A 20,079-nucleotide genomic window follows, 5' to 3' on the forward strand; every position below is an offset into this window, starting at 1 on the left:
CTTAGGAGATGGAAGCCTCCTCGGTAATTGGCCTAGAGATTGGCAGGGAGTACTCCGCGAGCCTCTAATTGGCTGTTTAATACTCAGCAGGTGCAATCTCAATTAACGATGTCGGCTTTCCCTGGAGCCTATTGGCTGACCTGGTGGGCCGGCTTTGAATTCCATCCGGGTAATTGGGTAGCAGCACGCAGCAGCGCCGTCGCTCAGGGGCAGCCCCCGCGAGGATTGGTTATGGGGGGGGAAGACTGATTGGTCGGGCTGCGAACCGGGCATTGATTGGTGTGGGCGGGCTGCGGGGGCGGGGAAGTGGCGGCTGAAGCTAGGACCGCGGGGTTCCGAGTGGCGGTGCGAGTGAGAGGAGACGACGGCGACAGGCTTGAGGTGTGAGGCGAAGCGCGCGACGGCTGACTCGAGGAGCAGTAAAGGCGGGGACCGGGAGCGGAGGTTTGGGGAGTGAGGGAGGCTGGGCCAGGGGCGCCAGTGGCAACAAGAAGGCGGAAATGTGGGGCTTGGGAAAGGGAGGCGCCCCCGGACGAGGCGAGGGTGTGGGGAAAGCTTTACCGCACCCCGAGCCTAGTAACCGTATCCAGGGGAAATGCGCTCGTCCCGGGATTAAGCCACGACGGACCCTTGCGCCAGTGCGGGAGGGTTTGCCCCAAGCCAGTCACCATCAGTTTATCAGTTTGCCTTTTATTTTCCACAGCTTTTTCTTTAATTATCTCTGATAGGATGACTATTTACAGTCATCAGAGTAAGGGGGTTTTATTTGTTTTTCCAACTTCCCTCTTTAGTTCTTAATACAGATAGAATCGTGGGTTTTGGCTCAAGACTCCCGTGTCAGAGCTACTCTTTCCTCAGCTTGCGAGAAGTGGGTGGAGGCTTCTTTCACGCACTGCTTTAAAAATAAATGTAGCAAGGATGAGAAAATCGAATGAGCTGCTTCAGTTCAACAAGCCGATCACCATGTTTTAGGTACTTTGTAAGTTCTGGTTGTTAGAAGATACTGGAGTGATAGATCCTTGCCCATGGAGCTCACTTTGTGTTTTGAAATGCATATCAGATAGTTGTTAGCAACTGTTTAATACAAATGTCAGGAAACTTCAAAGTTAGCTTTTTCTGAAAAGCGTTGTCTAGCCATATTTCTCAACCTTGAAATGACCCACATGTCTCTTCTTTACCTGGTTTCCCCTAGGAGCTATGCTCTTAAGTTCTAGTCTCCTCTTCACATTCAATTTGCAGTAATAAAATCAAACATAAGCTAGCATTTGGTACTATACAGTTATTCCCATTTCCATCATATTTCCCACTTTTATTTTTCTTAAGAGAAACTTAACAATATGAAAGAATATGTAAATTGTAAACAAAACTATACTTGATTAATATTAATCAAGTAGATTTTCTGTGAGACATCAGCTGATAACAAAATTAGCACAGACTTCATTTGTAATATTTGAAGAGGTGTTAGTAAAATTTAGGTTTTGGTTCAAATAGACGTCACCCGATAAATTCATCCTTGTCACGGACATTCATCTTCCTGCCACCCACACTCCCTCCACCACCAAAACATCAGTATTCTATCTCAAATGCTACCATCTACTCAAATGAGAAACCTGGTAGCCAGCTCCTTGGCTCACCCTCTAACCTTTCCATAAATCAATTGCTGGGTCTTGTGTGTGCTACCTTTGAAAACTCTCTGAACCGTCTGTCTACTTCTTTCCATCTCTATCACTGACACCTGGACTAGCCTCTGAATTGGTCTCCCTACACCTGCTGTTGCTGCCTTCAGTTCATTCTCACTACAGACATAGCCATTAATCAAGAATTACAAGAAATGCATGTGTTATGAAGGGATGGTTGGTGTACTATGGAAACCAGTAGCAATGAAACCCAATTCAGTATAGCGGGTCATACTAGGGTCATTCTATCCTCTCTCTGAGTTGGAGAGAAATACATTTTGAGGTGTTCCAGGGACCCTTTGGAAAACCTCAAAGTTAGCTAGAGGTCAAACGAACTTTATTTGGAATTTGATCTTTGCGAAGTTTGTCAGAAATATCAAAAAGTTTTAAAACACTTGGTCAAGTAGGATCATAGGTCACTGTGCAACAATATGTATTCACTGAATCAAAGTGACAAAGATCTCAAAGGCAAATACAGGAATGTATTTCCATTCCTCATACCTTCTTTTTCCTGAAAACGCTCCTCTTTCCTTGTATACTGAAATGTTTCGCTTATTCTAGTAGCTTAAATTACGTATATTAATTAGAAATCTCAGCTCTTAAAACCCTAATTTTTAATGAAAACTAAGAAGTAAGCAATTATTAACTGTCTTTTACATTAGCATTCTGTAGATTAGCAAGCTTATAAATAGTATTTATGGTTTCCAGAAAACACGTGCTTTTTTTTATAGTAAGTGTCTTAGTGTGGCACCAAACATATTGAATAGTTTCAAATATCTTTAGTTTCTTTGTAAAAGGAAGTCTGTGTTCAGTAACTAATGCTTCAGTATCTCATTTTATTTGGGAGTTATCTATTCAGTAGACTTACATCATTTAACTTAATTTAGCAAAACTCTAAAGTTTCAAATTATCGAAATCTAGAGAGTATTTTAAATAGACATTCCCAAACATAATTATTCCTAAAGAGTTTACCTAAAAGTTCTTATCTCATTTACCTCTATTTTATTTACTTAAAAGTTTCATCATATCAAGTTATTTTCTTGCCAGCAAACTTTGCAACAGATATAATAAGGTCTTGTTTGATTTCCAGTAAACCTAGGTACAATAAAGGTATTATACTTAATGTTGATGATTCTAAAAGTATATATTGTTAATTAAACAAACAAGCTTAAGCTAACTTTAATACCTGATATTAATTCAATACTGAATATTTCCCAGATTGTTACTGGAAAACTGGGTTCACCTCTTGGTGGCTGTCAAGCCAAAAAAACACAACCAAGCCAAAGATCGGGAGAAGGAAGGATTTATTTCTTGCAGCAAGTGAGGAGAACACTGAGGATCTTTTCTAAAGCAGTGTCTCCCCAAATAGCAAAATAGGGGAAGTTTTAAGTAAGGGTACATGCATATTCATGAAGGGGTTTGGGTGGTTGAGAGTCCAAGCTTTAGTTGATTGAAGTCGGGAGGGTCAGAAAAAGTCAGCATCATCATCCCTTCGGTGCCAGTTGATCTGGTGGTTCAGTGCTTCAGGCTAATCTTTACCACTGAAACAGAACCAGGAGTCTTTACAACTGATATATTATCTTTGCCATCGTTACTTCTCTTGCCTGATAAGTCATTGTTTCTGCATTCTTTTGTTCCCTTAAAATCATTAATTACTGAGACCTGTTCAATGACAAGCATTGTGGCCAGGCTTGGATCACATAATGACTTGGGCCAAAAATGGCTTCTCTACTGTCAAGAAAACCATGCCCTGGGACCTCTTACCCTATCTGCTTACAAGATCATGTGAATCCGAAATTCCTTCCGGCCAGTTTCTTTTATATTTCTAAGTATTTATATAAGTGCTTAATTTTCTTTAAGCCAGTTAAATAGAGTTCTTGTACAAATTAATTTTGGCAATACAACACATCTACAACACACATAGATAGATAGAAACAGATACCCCATAGTTTTCATTCCAAAATTTCAACCATGTATCAAGGACAAAAATATTAAACCCATCAGTAACAAGCTGTTGGATTCAAATTGGGTTTCTGGCACATGGAACAAATCAAAGTCACCTGTTTAGATGGCTAAACCTTTTTGCTAATACTTATGGAGACACAGTTAAGATTTTGTCATTGACAAGTTCCAAATTACCTACACCCTTCCTGAAACTTGCATTTTATCTTTTTTTTTTTTAAATTGAAGTATAGTTGATTTACAATGTTGTGTTAGTTTCTGGTATACAGCAAAGTGATTCAGTTATACATATGTACACATATTCTTTTTTCATATTTTCCATTATAGTTTATTACAGGATATTGAATATAGTTCCCTGTGCTATACAGTAGGACCTTGTTTATCTATTTTACATATAGTAGCTTGTATCTGCTAATCCCAAACTCCCAATTTATCCCTCCACTACCTGCTTTCCCCTTTGGTAACCATAAGTTTGTTTTCGAAGTCTGAGTCTGTTTCTGTTTTGTACATAAGCTCGTGTCATATTTTAGATTCCACATTTAAGTGATATCATATGGTATTTGTCTTTCTGACTTACTTTACTTAGTATGATGATCTCTAGGTCCATCTATGTTGCTGCAAATGGCATTATTTCATTCTTTTTTATGGCTGAGTAATATTCCATTGTGTATATGTACCACATCTTCACTCATCTGTCGATGGACATTTAGGTTGTTTCTGTGTCTTGGCTGTTGTGAATAGTGCTGCCTGTATCTTTTTGAAGTATGGTTTTCTCCTGTCCAGGAGTGGGATTGCTGGGTCATATAGTAGTTCTGTTTTTAGTTTTTTAGGAACCCCCATACTGTTCTCCATAGTGGTTATACCAATTTCCATTTCCAACAGCAGTGTAGGAGGGTTCCCTTTTCTCCACACCCTCTCCAGCATTTATTGTTTGTAGACTTTTTGATGATGGCCATTCTGACCAGTGTGAGGTGATACCTCATTGTAGTTTTGATTTGCATTTCTCTAATAATTAACAATGTTGAGCATCTTTTCATGTGCCTTTTGGCCATCTGTATGTCTTTGGAGAAATGCCTATTTAGATCTTCTGTCCATTTTTTGATTGGGGTGTTTGCTTTTTTGATATTGAGCTGCATGAGCTGTTTGTAGTATAGTCTGAAGTCAGGGATCCTGATTCCTCCAGCTCCTTTTTCTTTCTTAGGATTGCTTTGGCTATTCGGGGTCTTTTGTGTTTCCATACAAATTTAAAACTTTTTTGCTCTAGTGAAAAATGCCATTGGTAATTTGATAGGGATTACATTGAATCTGTAGATTGCTTTAGGTAGTATAGTCATTTTGACAATATTGATTTTTCCAATCCAAGAACATGGTATATTTTTCCATCTGTTTGTGTCATCCTTGATTTCTTTCATCAGCGTCTTATAGTTTTCAGACTACAGGTCTTTTGCCTCCTTAGGTTTATTCCTAAGTATTTTATTCTTTTTGATGTGATGGTAAATGGGATTGTTTCCTTAATTTCTCTTTCTGATCTTAGTATATAGAAATGCAAGAGATTTCTGTGTATTAATTTTGTATCCTGCAACTTTACCGAATTCATTGATGAGCTCTAGTAGTTTTGGGGTAGCATCTTTAGGATTTTCTATGTATAGTATCATGGCATCTATAAACAGTGACAGTTTTACTTCTTTTCCAATTTGGATTTCTTTTTTTTTAATGTTTTATTTATTTATTTTTTACTTATTTTTCGCTGCATTGGGTCTTCATTGCTGCATACAGACTTTCTCTAGTTGAGGTGAGCGGGGGCTACTCTGCACTGTAGCGCGTGGGCTTCTCATTGCGGTGGCGTATCTTGTTGCAGAGCATGGGCTCTAGGCTCGCGGGCTTCAGTAGTTGTGGCACACGGGCTGAGTAGTTTTGGCTTTCGGGCTCTAGAACACAGGCTCAGTAGTTGTGATGCATGGGCTTAGTTGCTCCACGGCATGTGGGATCCTCCTGGACAAGGAATCAAACCCATGTCCCCTGCATTGGCAGTGGGTTCTTAACCACTGCGCCACCAGGGAAGTCCCAGATTTGGATTTCTTTTATTTCTTTTTCTTCTCTGATTGCCATGGCTAGGACTTCCAGAACTATGTTGAATAAAAGTGGCAAGACCGGACATCCCTTGTCTTGTTCCTGATCTTAGAGGAAATGCTTTCAGCTTTTCACCATTTAGTACGGTGTTAGCTGTGGGTTTGTCACATATGGCCTTTATTATGTTGAGGTAGTTTCCCTCTATGCACAGTTTCTGGAGAGTTTTTATCATAAATGGGTGTTTAATTTTATCAGAAGCATTTTGTGCTTCTTTTTGAGATGATCATATGTTGGTTTTTTGTTAACATCTTTACTGGAGTATAATTGCTTTACAATGGTGTTAGTTTCTGCTTTATAACAAAGAATCAGCTATACGTATACATATATCCGCATATCCCCTCCCTCTTTATCTCCCTCCCACCCTCCCTATCCCACCCCTCTAGGTGGATCATATGGTTTTTAGTCTTCCATTTGTTAATGTGGTGTATCACACTGAACAATTTGCAGATATTGAAAAATCCTTGCATCCCTGGAATAAATCCCACTTGATTGTGGTGTATGGTCCTTTTAATGTATTGTTGGATTCATTTTGCTAGTATTTTGTTGAGGATTTTTGCATCTATGTTCATCAGTGATACTGGTCTGTCATTTTCTTTTTTTGTGGTAGCTATGTTTGGCTTTGGTATCAGGGTGATGGTGGCCTCATAGAATGAGTTTGGAGTGTTCCTTCCTCTGCATTTTTTGGAATAGTTTCAGAAGGATAGGTCTTTACTCTAAATGTTTGATAGAATTTGCCTGTGAAGCCATGTGGTCCTGGACTTTGTTCATTGGAAGCTTTTAAATTACTGATTCAATTTCAGTACTGGTAATTGGTCTGTTCATATTTTCTATTTCTTCCTGGTTCATTCTTGGAAGACTATACCTTTCTAAGAATTTGTCCATTTCTTCTAGGTTGTCCATGTGTTGGCATATGGTTGCTTGTAGTAGTCTCTTATGATACTTTGTATTTCTGTGGTGTCAGTTGTAACTTTTTTCATTTCTAATTTTATTGATTTGAGCTCTCTACCTTTTTTTCTTGATGAGTCTGGCTAAAGGTTTATCAATTTTGTTTATCTTTTCAAAGAACCAGCTTTTAGTTTCATTGATCTTTTCTGCTGTTCATCTCTCTTTCATTTATTTCTGCCCTGATTTTTATGATTTCTTTCCTTCTACTAACTTTGGGTTTTGTTCTTCTTTCTCTAGTTGCTAGGTGTAAGGTTAGGTTGTTTGAGATTTTTCTTGTTTCCTGAGGTAGGATTGTATTGCTATAAACTTCTGTCTTAGAACTGCTTTTGCTGTGTCCCATAGATTTTGGAGCATCGTGTTTTCATTTTCATTTGTCTCTAGGTATTTTTTGATTACCTCTTTGATTTCTTCAGTGATCCATTGGTTGTTTAGTAACATATTGTTTAGCCTCCACTTGTTTGTTATTTACAGTTTTTTTTCTTGTAGCTGATTTCTAATCTCATAGCGTTGTGATTGTTGTGGTTGGAAAAGATGCTTGATATGATTTCAGTTTTCTTAAATTTACTGGGGCTTGCTTTGTGGCCCAGTATGTGATCTATCCTGGAGAATGTTCCATGTACCCTTGAGAAGAATGTGTATTCTGCTGCTTTCAGATGGAATGTTCTATAAATATCAATTAAGTCCATCTGATCTAATGTATCATTTAAGGCCTGTGTTTCCTTATTGATTTTTTGTCTGGATGATCTGTCTATTGATATAAGTGGGTTGTTAAAGTCCCCTACTATTAGAGTATTACTGTCGATTTCTCCTTTTATGTCTCTTAACATTTGCTTCATATATTGAGGGGCTCTTATGTTGGGTGCATATATATTTACAATTGTTATATCTTCTCCTTGGATTGATTCCTTGATCATTACGTACTGTCCTTCTTTGTCTCTTGTAAGTCTTTATTTTAAAGTCGATTTTGTCTGATATGCATATTGGCTACTCCAGCTTTCTTTTGATTTCCATTTACATGGAATACCCTTTTTCATCCCCTCACTTTCAGTCTGTACATGTCCCAAGATCTGAAGTGGGTCTGTTGTAGACAGCACATATACGGGTCTTGTTTTTGTATCCATTCAGCCAGTCTATGTCTTTTGGTTGGAGCATTTCATCCATTTACATTTAAAGTAATTATTGATATGTTTGTTCTTATTGCCATTTTATTAATTGTTTTGGATTTGTTTTTGTAGGTCTTTTTTCTTTCTTTCCTCTTTTGTTCTCCTCTCTTGTAATTTAATGACTATCGTTAGTGTTGTGTTTTGATTGCTTTCTTTTGTGTGTGTGTGTGTGTGTATTGTAGATTATTGGTTTGTGGTTACCATAAGATTTTGATATAGCAGTCTATATATATATACAAGATTGTTTTAAGTTGCTGGTCTCTTAATTTCAAATACATTTCCAATATCCTGCTTTTGTACTTTCCTCTTCTCATGATTGCTGGTTTTGGTATCGTATTTGTGTGTGGATGATTTCCTACATTTACTGTATGTTTGCCTTTACCAGTGAGCTTTCCCATTCATAATTTTCTTGTTTCTAGTTATGGCCTTTTCTTTTCCGCCTAGAGAAGTTCCTTTAGCATATGTTGTAAAACTGGTTTGGTGGTGCTGAATTCTTTTAGCTTTTGCTTGTCCGTAAAGCTTTTGATTTTTCCAAATCTGAAAAGAGCCTTGCTGGGGGGAGTATTCTTGGTTGTAGGTTTTTCCTTTCATCACATTAAATATATCATGCCACTCCCTTCTGGCCTGCAGGGTTTCTGCTGAAAAATCAGCTGATAACCTTATGGGGATTCCCCTTGTATGTTATTTGTTGCTTTTTTCTTGTTGGTTTTAATATTTTCTCTTTGTCTTTAATTTTTGTCAGTCTGGTTACTATATGTCTTGGTGTGTTCCTCCTTGGGTTTATCCTATATGGGACTGTCTAGGCTTCCTGGACTTGTGTGTTTCCTTTCCCATGTTAGGGGAGTTTTGGGTTTTTATCTCTTCAAATATTTTCTCAGGCCCTCTCTCTCTTTTTTCTCCTTCTGGGACCCCTGTAATGTCAATGTTGGTGCTTTTAACGTTGTCCCAGAGGTCTCTTAGACTTTTCACTTTTTTTCTTTTTTCTGTTCTGTGGCAGTGATTTCCACCAGTCTGTCTTCCAGCTCACTTATTCATTCTTCTGCCTCATTTATTCTGCTATTGATTCCTTCTAGTGTATTTTTCATTTCAGTTATTGTTCATCTCTGTTTGTTCTTTAAATTTTCTAGCTCTTTGTTAAACGTTTTATGTATCTTCTTGGTCTCTGCCTCCATTCTTTTTCCAAGATTGTGGATCATCTTTACTATCATAACTCTCTTTTGTCTAACTTTCTGTGTTTGGCCTCCGTTCCTCAGGCTGCAGGATTATAGCTCCTCTTGCTTCTGGTGTCTGTCCCCTGGTGGGTGAGGTTGGTCCAGAGGCTTGTGCAGGCTTCCTGGTGGGAGGGACTGGTGCCTGTCCATTGGTGGGTGGAGCTGGGTCTTGTCCCTTTGGTGAGCAGGGCCATGTCAAGGAGTGTGTTTAGAGGTGGCTGTGGAATCAGGACGACTTCAGGCAGCCTATCTGCTGATGGGTGGGGCTGTGCTCCCATCCTGTTAGTTGTTTGGCCTGAGGCGTTCTAGCACTGGAGCTTGCAGGCTATGGGATGGGGCCAGGTTTCAATGCCAAAATGGTGACCTCTGGGAGAGTTCACAATGATGAATATTCATTGGGGCCTCTGCCAACAGTGTCCTTGCCCCCATAGTCAGCCACAGCCAACCTCTGCCTCCCCGGGAGACCCTCCAAGACCCACAGGTAGGTCTGGCCCAGGCTCCTATGGAGTCACTGCTTTGCCCTGGGTCCCAGTGCATGTGAAACCTTGTGTGTGCCCTCCAAGAGTATTGTCTCTGTTTCCCCCAGTCCTGTGGAGCTCCTGCACTCAAGCCCCACTGACACAGCCAAATGCACTAGGGGTTCCTCTTGATGCCATGCCCACAGGCTGGGAAGCCTGACATGGGGCTCAGAACTCTTACTCCTGTGGGAGAACCTCTGCGATATAATTATCTTCCAGTTTGTGGGTTGCCCACCTGGTGGGTATGGGATTTGATTATATCGCAAAAGCATCCCTTCTACCATCTCATTGTGGCTTCTTCTTTGTCTTTGGATGTAGAATATCTTTTTGGTAGGTTTGAATCTTTTTTGTAGATGGTTGTTCAGCAGTTAGTTGTGATTTTGGTGTTCTTGTGAGATGAGGTAAGCTCAAGTCCCTTTGTTCCACCATCTTGTCTCCCCAACACCCTTTAGACTTTTTAATGATGGCCATTCTGCACAGTGTGAGGTAGTACATCATTGCAGTTTTGATTTGCGTGAAATTTGTGTTTTAAAAAGATGGTCCGGGGAATTCCCTGGCGGTCTGCGCTTCCATTGCAGGGGACCCCATTCGATCCCTGGTCAGGGAACTAAGATCCCACAAGCCACAGCAGCCCGGCCAAAAAAAGAAAAAAAAAAAAAAAAAAAAAAGATGGTCCAGGTAAGAGTTCCTGGAGAAGATCAAATAGAATATTTGCATCTCAAAGGCATAGGAGGAGAAAGGCAAGTTCCTCCTAGGAGGACTTTGTTCCTTAAAGGCTAGATTTTTGTTTTTCAATACTTACAAGCCTCGGGAATTCCCTGGTGGTGCAGTGGTTAAGAATCCACCTGCCAGTGCTGGGGACACAGGTTCGGCCAGGAAGATCCAACATGCCGCGGAGCAACTAAGCCTGTGCGCCACAGCTACTGAGCCTGCGCTCTAGAGCCCACAAGCCACAACTGTTGAAGCCCGCAAGCCACAACTACTGAAGCTCACGTGCCTGGAGCCTGTGCTCCGCAGCAAGAGAAGCCACTGCAATGAGAAGCCCGTGCACCACAACGAAGAGTAGCCCTCACTTGCCGCAACTAGAGAAAGCCCACACACAGCAATGAAGACCCAATGCAGTCAAAAATAAATAAAAAATTAATTTAAAAAGAAACAAGCCTCTTAATAGGTGAGGTTGGGGAGTGGTGAAAGGTTTGGTGGGTTTTGTATTGTTTCTGGAGCCACATCTCTGTTCCTGTAAAGAGTAGAATTTTAAAACAAGGACAGTTGTTTTTAATTCCTCAAAGAATTGGGTGGCTACCTCAATGAAAGGACTGACATACCCATTCACCTCTGTTGGAATTTTACGTTCCCTCATTTAGCTTAGGGGACAAGGACCGCCCCCCCCCCACTAAAATTCCTATCAGGCTCTGAATATCAGCTATGGTCAGTTTAGTCAGACCGGTGGACTCCCATCTTGGTAATCCATTTACAAACACTTTTGAGGATCCTTCCTGGGTTTAAGAAATTCTTTAACTATGGCCTACAGCCTCAGATGGTCCCATTTCTTTTTCTTTTTTTTTTTGAAGTATAGTTGATTTACAATGTTGTGCCTATCTCTACTGTACAGCAAAGTGGCTCAGCTTTACACATATGTATTCTTTTTTTAATATTCTTTTCCATTATGGTTTATCCCAGAAGATATTGTTTATCCATTCTAAATGTAATAGTTTGCATCTACCAGCCCCAAATTCCCAGCCCATCCCTTTCCCTCCCTCTCTCTCCTGGCCTTGGCAACCGTGAGTCTGATCTCTATGTCTGTGAGTCTGTTTCTGTTTTGTAGATACGTTCATTTGTGCCATATTTTAGATTCCACATATAAGTGATATCATATGGTATTTGTCTTTGTGTTTCTGACTTACTTCACTTAGTATGGTAATCTCTTGGTCTGTCCATGTTGCTGCAGATGGCATTATTTCGTTCTTTTTTATGGCTGAGTAGTATTCCATTGTATATATGTACCATATCTTCTTTATCCATTCATCTGTCGATGGACATTTAGGTTATTTCCATGTCTTGGGTATTGTGAATAGTGCTGCTATGAACATAGGGATGCAAGTACCTTTTTGAATTATAGTTTTGTCCGGGTACATACCCAGGAGTGGGATTGCTGGATCATATGGTAATTCTATTTTTAGTTTTCTGAGGAACCTCCATACTGTTTTCCATAGTGGCTGCACCAACTTACATTCCTCAGGTGGTCCCGTTTCTAAAGGTAACCATTTAATAGTGTCTTCAGAGTAGAAAGGCAATTCAGATAGAGGATTACTAGAATGAGTACTCAAAAGGAGGATAGAGGGGAGCAGTAGTTAAAGTTTTAGGTACCATTAATCTTTCATTAGCCTTCTACAGTTCTTTCAATGAGGCTATTTTGAAATTTTGGAGCTTTTTGGGGCTTCTGCATATCAATTAAAATGGGTACAATAGTTTAAGATGAGAGCTCTCTAAAATTTTAACAATTTAGAAGTTTTTCCAATTCAGAGGATCCAAAGCTTCAAAAAGCTAGCCCTATACAAATATTTCTCCCTGCTAACCTAATTTGTAAAAGAGAAACTCTTACCACTGTTTCCAGTAGACTCTGCAGGCAGACATCCAGGAGACTGCCAGCTTTAACTGCATGCAAAAAAATCAGTTTGGGAATGCAAAAAGAGAACCCAATCTTGGCCATTTCAGGGTGGGGTTTCCTCTAATTTCCAATTAAGTACTTGCAAGCATACATAAACCCAGCTGGTATTCCCATAGGTGGCTGTCTGTCTGCACAGGAGCTGTTTGGCCTTTGAGGCACGATTTCCCATTATTAATTTGGTAACCTAATTCAGATATGAGATATGATCTGAACAGTGTTAGGGGGACAGTGTGGTGGATCAAATGTGTGCTGCTTCTGACTCTAGCTCCAGTAGAGAGAGGAGGCCAAAGGGCAGAGAAAATTTTTTATGTTTAAATTATCCTTGACTTGCCTTAGAATATGAAATTTTATTTCATCACATGTGATTTTGTTTTCCTTTTTTTTTTTTTTTTTTTTGTGGTACGCGGGCCTCTCACTGTTGTGGCCTCTCCTGTTGTGGAGCACAGGCTCTGGACGCGCAGGCCCAGCAACCATGGCTCACGGGCCCAGCCGATCTGCGGCATGTGGGATCTTCCCGGACCGGGGCACGAACCCGCATCCCCTGCATCGGCAGGCGGACCCTCAACCACTGCGCCACCAGGGAAGCCCACATGTGATTTATTAAAGTGAAAAACAGAATGGTTGTAAGTGTATTGATGGGCTAGGGAGTAAGACTATGAAGACGGAAGTGACGTGTCAGAGCGAGAATACTTAAGAGGGTACATCCTGTTCCCCTCGTAGGGGTAGGTTTAGAATATAAGGCTGTGAAGATGGTAGGCAGAGATTAGATTATAAAGAACCTTTCATGGCACTGAGCTTACATATAGGCAGGAGAGTTGCTGAAGAATAAGAGGATGTGTATTCATTCAACAAATTATTATTGACCAAATATTTATTGAGTGGCTACTATGTGCTAAGTACTGAGGAACAAAACAAAACAAAAAAATTCCTGCCTTTGGGGAGTTAACTTTCTAATGGGGAGACAATCAAAGTGAACACCTTCCAGATTATTATAATGACTGACTTTTAATCATAGTGAAATGGAAAACTGTGGAAGGATTTGAGCAGATGAATAGCATTATTTGACTTACTCCAGCTGTTGTGTTGGGAATAAACTGGACAATGGCAAAAGCAGGGACATAAGAAGCAGTTGCAATAATCTAGACAAGAGATAATGGTGGTTTAGAGCATATGGTGGTCATAGCAGTGGAGAGGTTAAAAAGTGGTCAGATTCTGGATAATTTGAAAGTAGAACAGATAGGATTTGCTGACAGGATGGATGTGCTGTTTAAGGGAAAGAAGAGTAAGATTTTTAGCCTGAGGAGCTGAAAGAATGGAGTTGCCATTAACTGAGATGGCAAAGACTACAGGAAGAGGGTGACATCAGGAGCTAGGTGTTGCACCTGTTAGGTTTGAGATGCCTATTAAACATGAAATGGAGCCATCTCATAGGCAGTTGGATAAACAGACCTGGAGTTCATGGGAATGGTTCTAACTAGATCTGTGAATTTGGGGATTAAATCAGCATATAGATGAGGTTTAAAGCCAAGACTGACTGAGACTTGATGAAATCCCCAGAGAAGTGAGGTAGAACAAAGAGGGCAAAGTACAGAGCCCTGGGGCACTCCAGTGTTTAGAGGTTAGAAAAAGGAGCAGGAACCAGCAAAACAGACTGATGGAGCAGCCAAAAAGGGAGAAGGAAAACCAGGAAAGAGTGATGTGAAGCCAAGGGAAGAAAGTGTCAGAGAAGAGGGAGTCACCAGCTGTGCCAGACCCTGGGAAGGGTGTGGGCTAAAGGGAGGACTGAGAATTGGATTCAGCAAGTCCAAGTCACTGGTGACCTTGACAAGAGCAGTAAGAGTGGATTCGAGAAGAGAAATCGAACACAGAAGTATTGATGCTCTTTGAGTTTTCTTATAAAAGGAAGGGAAGAAATGCATTGTATTTAGAGGAGTAAGTGGAATTGAGAAAGGATTTTCTTTAAGAAAGGAGAAATAATAGCATGTTTGTCTGCTGATAGAAAGATTCAGCAGAGAGGAAAACATTAATGATGCAGGATAAGGAAGGAGAGCAACATTTATATGGAGCAGAGATAGTTCATCAATGGCCACAGGAAAGAAGATAGAATATTTAGGCACAGATGGAGATAGGTGGGTCAGTTTGGAAGTTTGTTAATATTTTCTCTGAATGCTTTACTTTCTTAGTGAAATAGGAAGCAAAGACATCAGTTGAGAGGGAGGATGGAGAAGGAAGCACTAGAGGTTTGAGAAGAGGCGGTATGAAATAATTGGGAAGGTGAGAAAGTACATGGAATAAGGAAATAGAGTGAGGGACATATTGAAATATGCTAGGCAGGGCTCCCCTGGTGGCGCAGTGGTTGAGAACCCGCCTGCCAATGCAGGGGATACGGGTTCGAGCCCTGGTCCCGGAGGATCCCACATGCCGCAGAGCAACTGGGCCCGTGTGCCACAACTGCTGAGCCTGTGCTCTAGAGCCCACGAGCCACAACTGCTGAGCCCACACGCCACAATTACTGAAGCCCGTGTGCCATAACTACTGAAGCCTTCGCGCCTAGAGCCCGTGCTCCGCAACAGGAGAGGCCACCGTGATGGGAGGCCCGCGTACCGCAACGAGGAGTGGCCCCCGCTCACTGCAACTAGAGAGAGCCCATGCGCAGCAACGAAGACCCAACACAGCCAAAAATAAATAAATAAAATAAATTTAATAAATAAATTTTAAAAATATATATGCTAGGCAGCAAAATGAATATACAGCGTCAGAGAGAGACTAACAGCAAGAAGGGCATTGCAGTGGTCTAAATGAGATTTGATGAGCTTCTGAATCAATTCAGGTACAATATTGGGCTCATTAGCGTATAGGTAGTAGTTCAAGCTTCAAGTATGGATAAAATTGCCCAAAGAGAGCAGACTGACAATAGCAATGGATAGAGGCCACTGGAAGACAAGCTCAAAACTCAGAAGACTCCTCCAGGTAAACAGGAAGAACCATGGGAAAGAGGGCACAGAGGTAAGATTAGTTAAGGCTTATATGTGCCATCTAGGTTGATTACTTGGGAAGTTGTAGTTTTGATGAAGGAACAGGAGAGAACCCATTTCACTGTTAGATGAGGAGTAAGTAGAAATACGGAGTACAGATAGTAAATAGACCACACTTGCAAGAAAGAAAAGTAGAAGTAGCAAAGCCCGAAACTAGGCCTGGAAAGCCATTCCTTGCAGAGAAAACAGCTCTGGAAAGACCAGGAGGTATAGAAGTGCACATATAAGGAATTTTAAATAGTTTGATATGAAAACTAAATTTTTAAAAATATTTGATTCCTTTAATTTTTTGTTCCTTTGTCTTTTAAAACTGATCAGTGTATAGTTCTCTTTGGGGGAATTGGGGAGGGAGAAGTAACCTTCTATTTAGTTGTATGTGTATGTGTCCCTTAGCTAACTTTAAAAAACAAAAATACCGAGACTTTCACATGAAGTAGACTTTGAGACTGCTCAAGCTCTTGAAATGGGAAATTAGGCAGTAATATTCTTCTTAATATTGTAATGTGTTCCCATTCTCTACCTGTCATAAAAGTTGTATGAAAGCTCCTTTTCCTTCATTTGCTTATTTTAGGAGGCAGCAGAAAATGTCCACTGAACGGACTTCTTGGACAAGTTTGTCCACTATTCAGAAAATAGCACTGGGCCTCGGGATCCCAGCCAGTGCAGTGGTTGCCTATATCCTATACCGCAGATATAGGGAAAGCAGAGGTATGTGAATCCATGACTGTACATATGGAAATGTTTAAACTATGTTCTGGCCTTGTTAAATTGAAATGAAAACTTTCCTTCCAGACTGGGTATCATTTGTTGGGATGTAATTGGCTTTCTCTGAGGGATCTTTTTTTTTTTAATAAATTCATTTATTTTTTATTTTTGGCTGCATTGGGTCTTCGTTGCTACGCGCGGGCTTTCTCTAGTTGCGGCGAGCGGGGGCTACTCTTCGTTGTGGTGCACGGGCTTCTCATTGCGGTGGCTTCTCTTGTTGCAGAGCATGGGCTCTAGGTGCGTGGGCTCCAGTAGTTGTGGCTCGCGGGCTCTAGAGCTCAGGCTCAGTAGTTGTGACACATGGGCTTAGTTGCTCCGCAGCGTGTGGGATCTTCCCAGACCAGGGCTCGAACCCGCATCCCCTGCATTGGCAGGTGGATTCTTAACCACTGCACCACCAGGGAAGTCCCTGTGAGGGATCTTTGAAACAAAGTTTTTTCTCTTCTATGTTAGTGTGAAGCTAGTCTGTGAAATAAAGAACTCATTTTATAATTCTTTTGATCTCTTCCCTTCAGCAACACCAGCACTACAATGGGTTCTTTCTTTCTCCTTTTTTTATACCCATACACTTGTTTATATTTTCCTTCTATTGTTAGAAGGCTAACTGTCCGGTCCAGTTTCCCCACAGGTTGGACCTAGAGAGTAGAACCTAGAGAAATGATTTACATACAGACGAGAGAAATTCTGAACCTAGTGGGCTCCTCAGGCAACTTCTAGCCTTCATTCTTCTCCAGGAGTCGTGTCTTGGGGGAAGTAGTTTGCCCAGAATCCATCACTCCTTCCTTGCAGAACCAAATGACTTTTCGTGTTTTAGCATATGAAAACAGTAGCCCAGAGAGAATGCCCATCTTCTGGTCTTTCAGGACCTTTTAATTCCCACTCAGATGCTACTTCTCCTTCTCTTTATGGTTGAGATCCTCAGTTTATCTCTTGCATCCACATCTCTTTGATAGCTAGATTCAGGGGAGGGCAGGTAGTAGCTTTGGGTATTATCTAAGTATGATCTGACGATCTATGCAGAAGAGCGGCTGACATTTGTTGGGGAGGATGACATCGAGATAGAGATGCGAGTCCCCCAGGAGGCTGTGAAGCTCATCATTGGCCGGCAAGGAGCCAATATTAAACAGGTAACTGTGTGAGCAGGCAACAGCTTTCCCAGGGATTGATTCTGCTTTCCCTTCTTTGCCCCCATTCCATAAAACCCACTCACACTATGTATATTTTAAACAGAAAAAATACAGGAACTTATTAGGTAACTGCTATTTTCCTTCTAGAGATGAGTACTTCTCCCTAGAGAATGGGTGACTTAACTTGAAATGGGGATTTTTAATTGGGTGATTCTCAGCCTGGTATAGCTTGAATCATTCCTTTCTACTGTGGAATTATGAACTCTCATTAATTGACAGTAACTAATTAATTGCTCCCTGATTCTTTTTACCATCTCCTGTTGTTCAGTTGGAATGTCAATGAAATAAAATAATTGATTCTCTAATCCAAATTAGGGGGAAAGAGTGTTCTAAACACAGAGAAACTGTTTTGGATTAACTGCTATTTGGGGTTACCTTTGTCTCTAATCTCCTTCCATAAGTACACGTAATTGAGGACTGCTTATAGCACCCTGATTTCACTGATTACTGTGTCCAGTTCCGTCTACCTCCAGGGGTAGGTTTAGAGTATCCTTAGCTGACCCAGATGAGAGCTCGTCCAGAGTGTACTACCACATATCCTTTTCTCTGCAGCTACGAAAACAGACAGGTGCTCGGATCGATGTGGACACGGAGGATGTAGGAGATGAGCGGGTGCTGCTTATCAGTGGTTTTCCTGTTCAGGTGTGCAAGGCCAAAGCAGCAATTCATCAGATCCTGACTGAGAGTACCCCAGTGTCTGAGCAGCTCTCAGTTCCCCAGAGATCTGTGGGCAGAATCATAGGTACCACTGGACAGCTTCCTCTGCTGTTTCCTTTTTTGTTTACCTTTGCCTTTCTTTCACACCTTCCCAAGGGTTTCTCCTGACCTACTTCGCTTCACCTTGCTGAGAAAAAAAGGCAGGGACATTGAGACCAGAGCTTTACTTTTTTACAGAAGTAAAACAGTGGTAAAGCAAAACTCATTATCTCAAGAAGTTGTATGATCTGAACCTTACAGATAGGTTCCAGAAGGGTTCAGGTAAATGTTTTTACCTCAGATTTTTAAAGGGAAGCTAAGGATGCTCATTTTATCCCAAATCTTTCAAGACAGTGCTCTAAAAAGCACCTATTATGCCTTCCCATGGAGCATTCCTTACGCTGCTGGCAGAGGCAGAGAAATGTCCTGTCCCTGGTCCAGTGTTTCACACACCATGTAGGGTATCTTCTAATGAAGTGGGGTTGTAAAGTATGCCGAGTGGCCAAAAAATGCAAGTGACATGACCACATTAACCTAGCCAATGTGTAGAATTTAAATAAAATGGATAGAGCAAATAATCCAGTATTCCCCTTAGTATAGTACAGATTTCAGTAGCTCCTGCTTTCCATTCACTATCTTCCATTCTGTTTAGTTTGAAAATGAGAACTGACTCTCCCCTCCTAGTATGTACAAAACAGTGGTGTCTCTAGTAGTTAAGGTTACTGAGGAGGGAAGGACAGGTTTTTATGTATTATTCAATGCAGGGAGAGGCGGCGAGACAATTCGTTCTATCTGTAAGGCCTCGGGAGCCAAAATAAACTGTGACAAAGAATCAGAGGGGACATTGCTACTATCAAGACTTATAAAAATCTCAGGAACACAGAAGGAGGTGGCAGCAGCTAAGGCAAGTAGCTGATAGATTTGAATTGTATCTAAGAGTGAGAAGAACACTTTACTCCATCCCAGGTCAATATCTGGCCACATAGATATCATCCCTTGTCTTATTTTCCACAGCATTTGATACTGGAGAAAGTTTCAGAAGATGAAGAACTGAGGAAGAGAATTGCTCATTCTGCAGAAACCAGAGTCCCACGGAAGCAGCCAATCAGCGTAAGAAGAGAGGAAGTGACAGAGCCAGCTGGGGCTGGAAAGCCAGCTTTATGGAAAAACACTGGCACTAGCTTGGAGCAGGCTGCACCTCTGGCAGTTCCTCCCCGCAAAGGAGGTGGCGACACGTCTGTTGTAGGACCAGAAGAGCGTTCCTGCAGGAAACCTAATGATGACAACCTTCAGAAGTTTGGAGCCCAGACCAGTCCAGAGACATCCATGTTTGAAAGTATGTAAGAAAGAGGGAACCCCTGAGCCATATGGAAGATAGAAAAAGTGGCTTAGATAACCCAAAATAGGAAACAATAAAAAAAAAAATTCTATTTTCTCGACTACACTTACAAGTCTTTAATCACAGATAGGACTTTCTGGCAGTATTTTACTTGGGATTAGTACTAAGCACAAATACTTTTTTTCTGAATACAAACCAGCTAATAATTTTAGAAAACAATATAGAAATATGCTAGTTCACAGGAAACTAGTCTGTGAGTAATAGATCAAATAATTGAATTACATGGTATTCTTCCTCCAGACCTATTTATTTAAATAAGTAAAATACTGAGTCCAGTTTTTTTCCTGAATCATTACTGTTTTAAAAAATCTACCTCATTCAAGAAGAATAAAAAGGCTGTGGGCTGTTTCTTCTATGTATAGGTACTAGGATGGGCAGGGAAGACCAGGGCCCCTAAGAGGTTCATAGACTTGTCCAGGGTCACATAATGAGTCAGTGGTAGAAAGGGATCTGGAACAGGCCCACATCTGTCCATGTATCTTCTCCCTGGTCCATGCTGCAGCTAGCATATGGGGATTTCCCTTCATTATAACTGGTGGCTGATTTGAATATGTGGCAGATGACTAAGAATGTGACCGAACTCTTTTTACTCAGATACATAGAAAGGAACAGAACATAGCTTAGTATTTTTCTTCAGGATGTTCTTGTATGATGCATCTAGTTGTCACTCTAGCCATTTTTTTTTTTTTTTTTTTTTTTGTGGTACGCGGGCCTCTCACTGTTG

The 20,079-nt window shown here is 41.0% G+C and overlaps 1 protein-coding gene across 3 annotated transcripts in view; it reads left to right on the forward strand.

Moving 5' to 3' along the window:
- Positions 1–338: 338 nt before the first annotated feature.
- The window catches only part of TDRKH (tudor and KH domain containing), a 23,292-nt gene continuing 3,551 nt past the window's right edge, over positions 339–20,079 (forward strand). The window contains exons 1-6 of one of the 3 annotated variants that reach the window (XM_029231169.1): positions 339–381; positions 15,880–16,016; positions 17,094–17,200; positions 17,813–18,002; positions 18,721–18,860; positions 18,971–19,292. In XM_029231169.1, coding sequence (XP_029087002.1) covers positions 15,893–16,016; positions 17,094–17,200; positions 17,813–18,002; positions 18,721–18,860; positions 18,971–19,292 — 883 coding nt within the window. In that variant the 5' untranslated portion in view covers positions 339–381; positions 15,880–15,892. Of the gene's footprint in view, positions 382–14,949; positions 15,244–15,784; positions 16,017–17,093; positions 17,201–17,812; positions 18,003–18,720; positions 18,861–18,970; positions 19,293–20,079 lie in introns of those variants that run through there. The other 2 variants (XM_029231170.1, XM_029231168.1) reach the window with 2 other exon arrangements.

This window comes from Monodon monoceros, unplaced genomic scaffold, assembly GCF_005190385.1.
Source record: "Monodon monoceros isolate NGI ecotype Baffin Bay Population unplaced genomic scaffold, NGI_Narwhal_1 Super_Scaffold_18, whole genome shotgun sequence".
Taxonomy (NCBI): Eukaryota; Metazoa; Chordata; class Mammalia; order Artiodactyla; family Monodontidae; genus Monodon; species Monodon monoceros.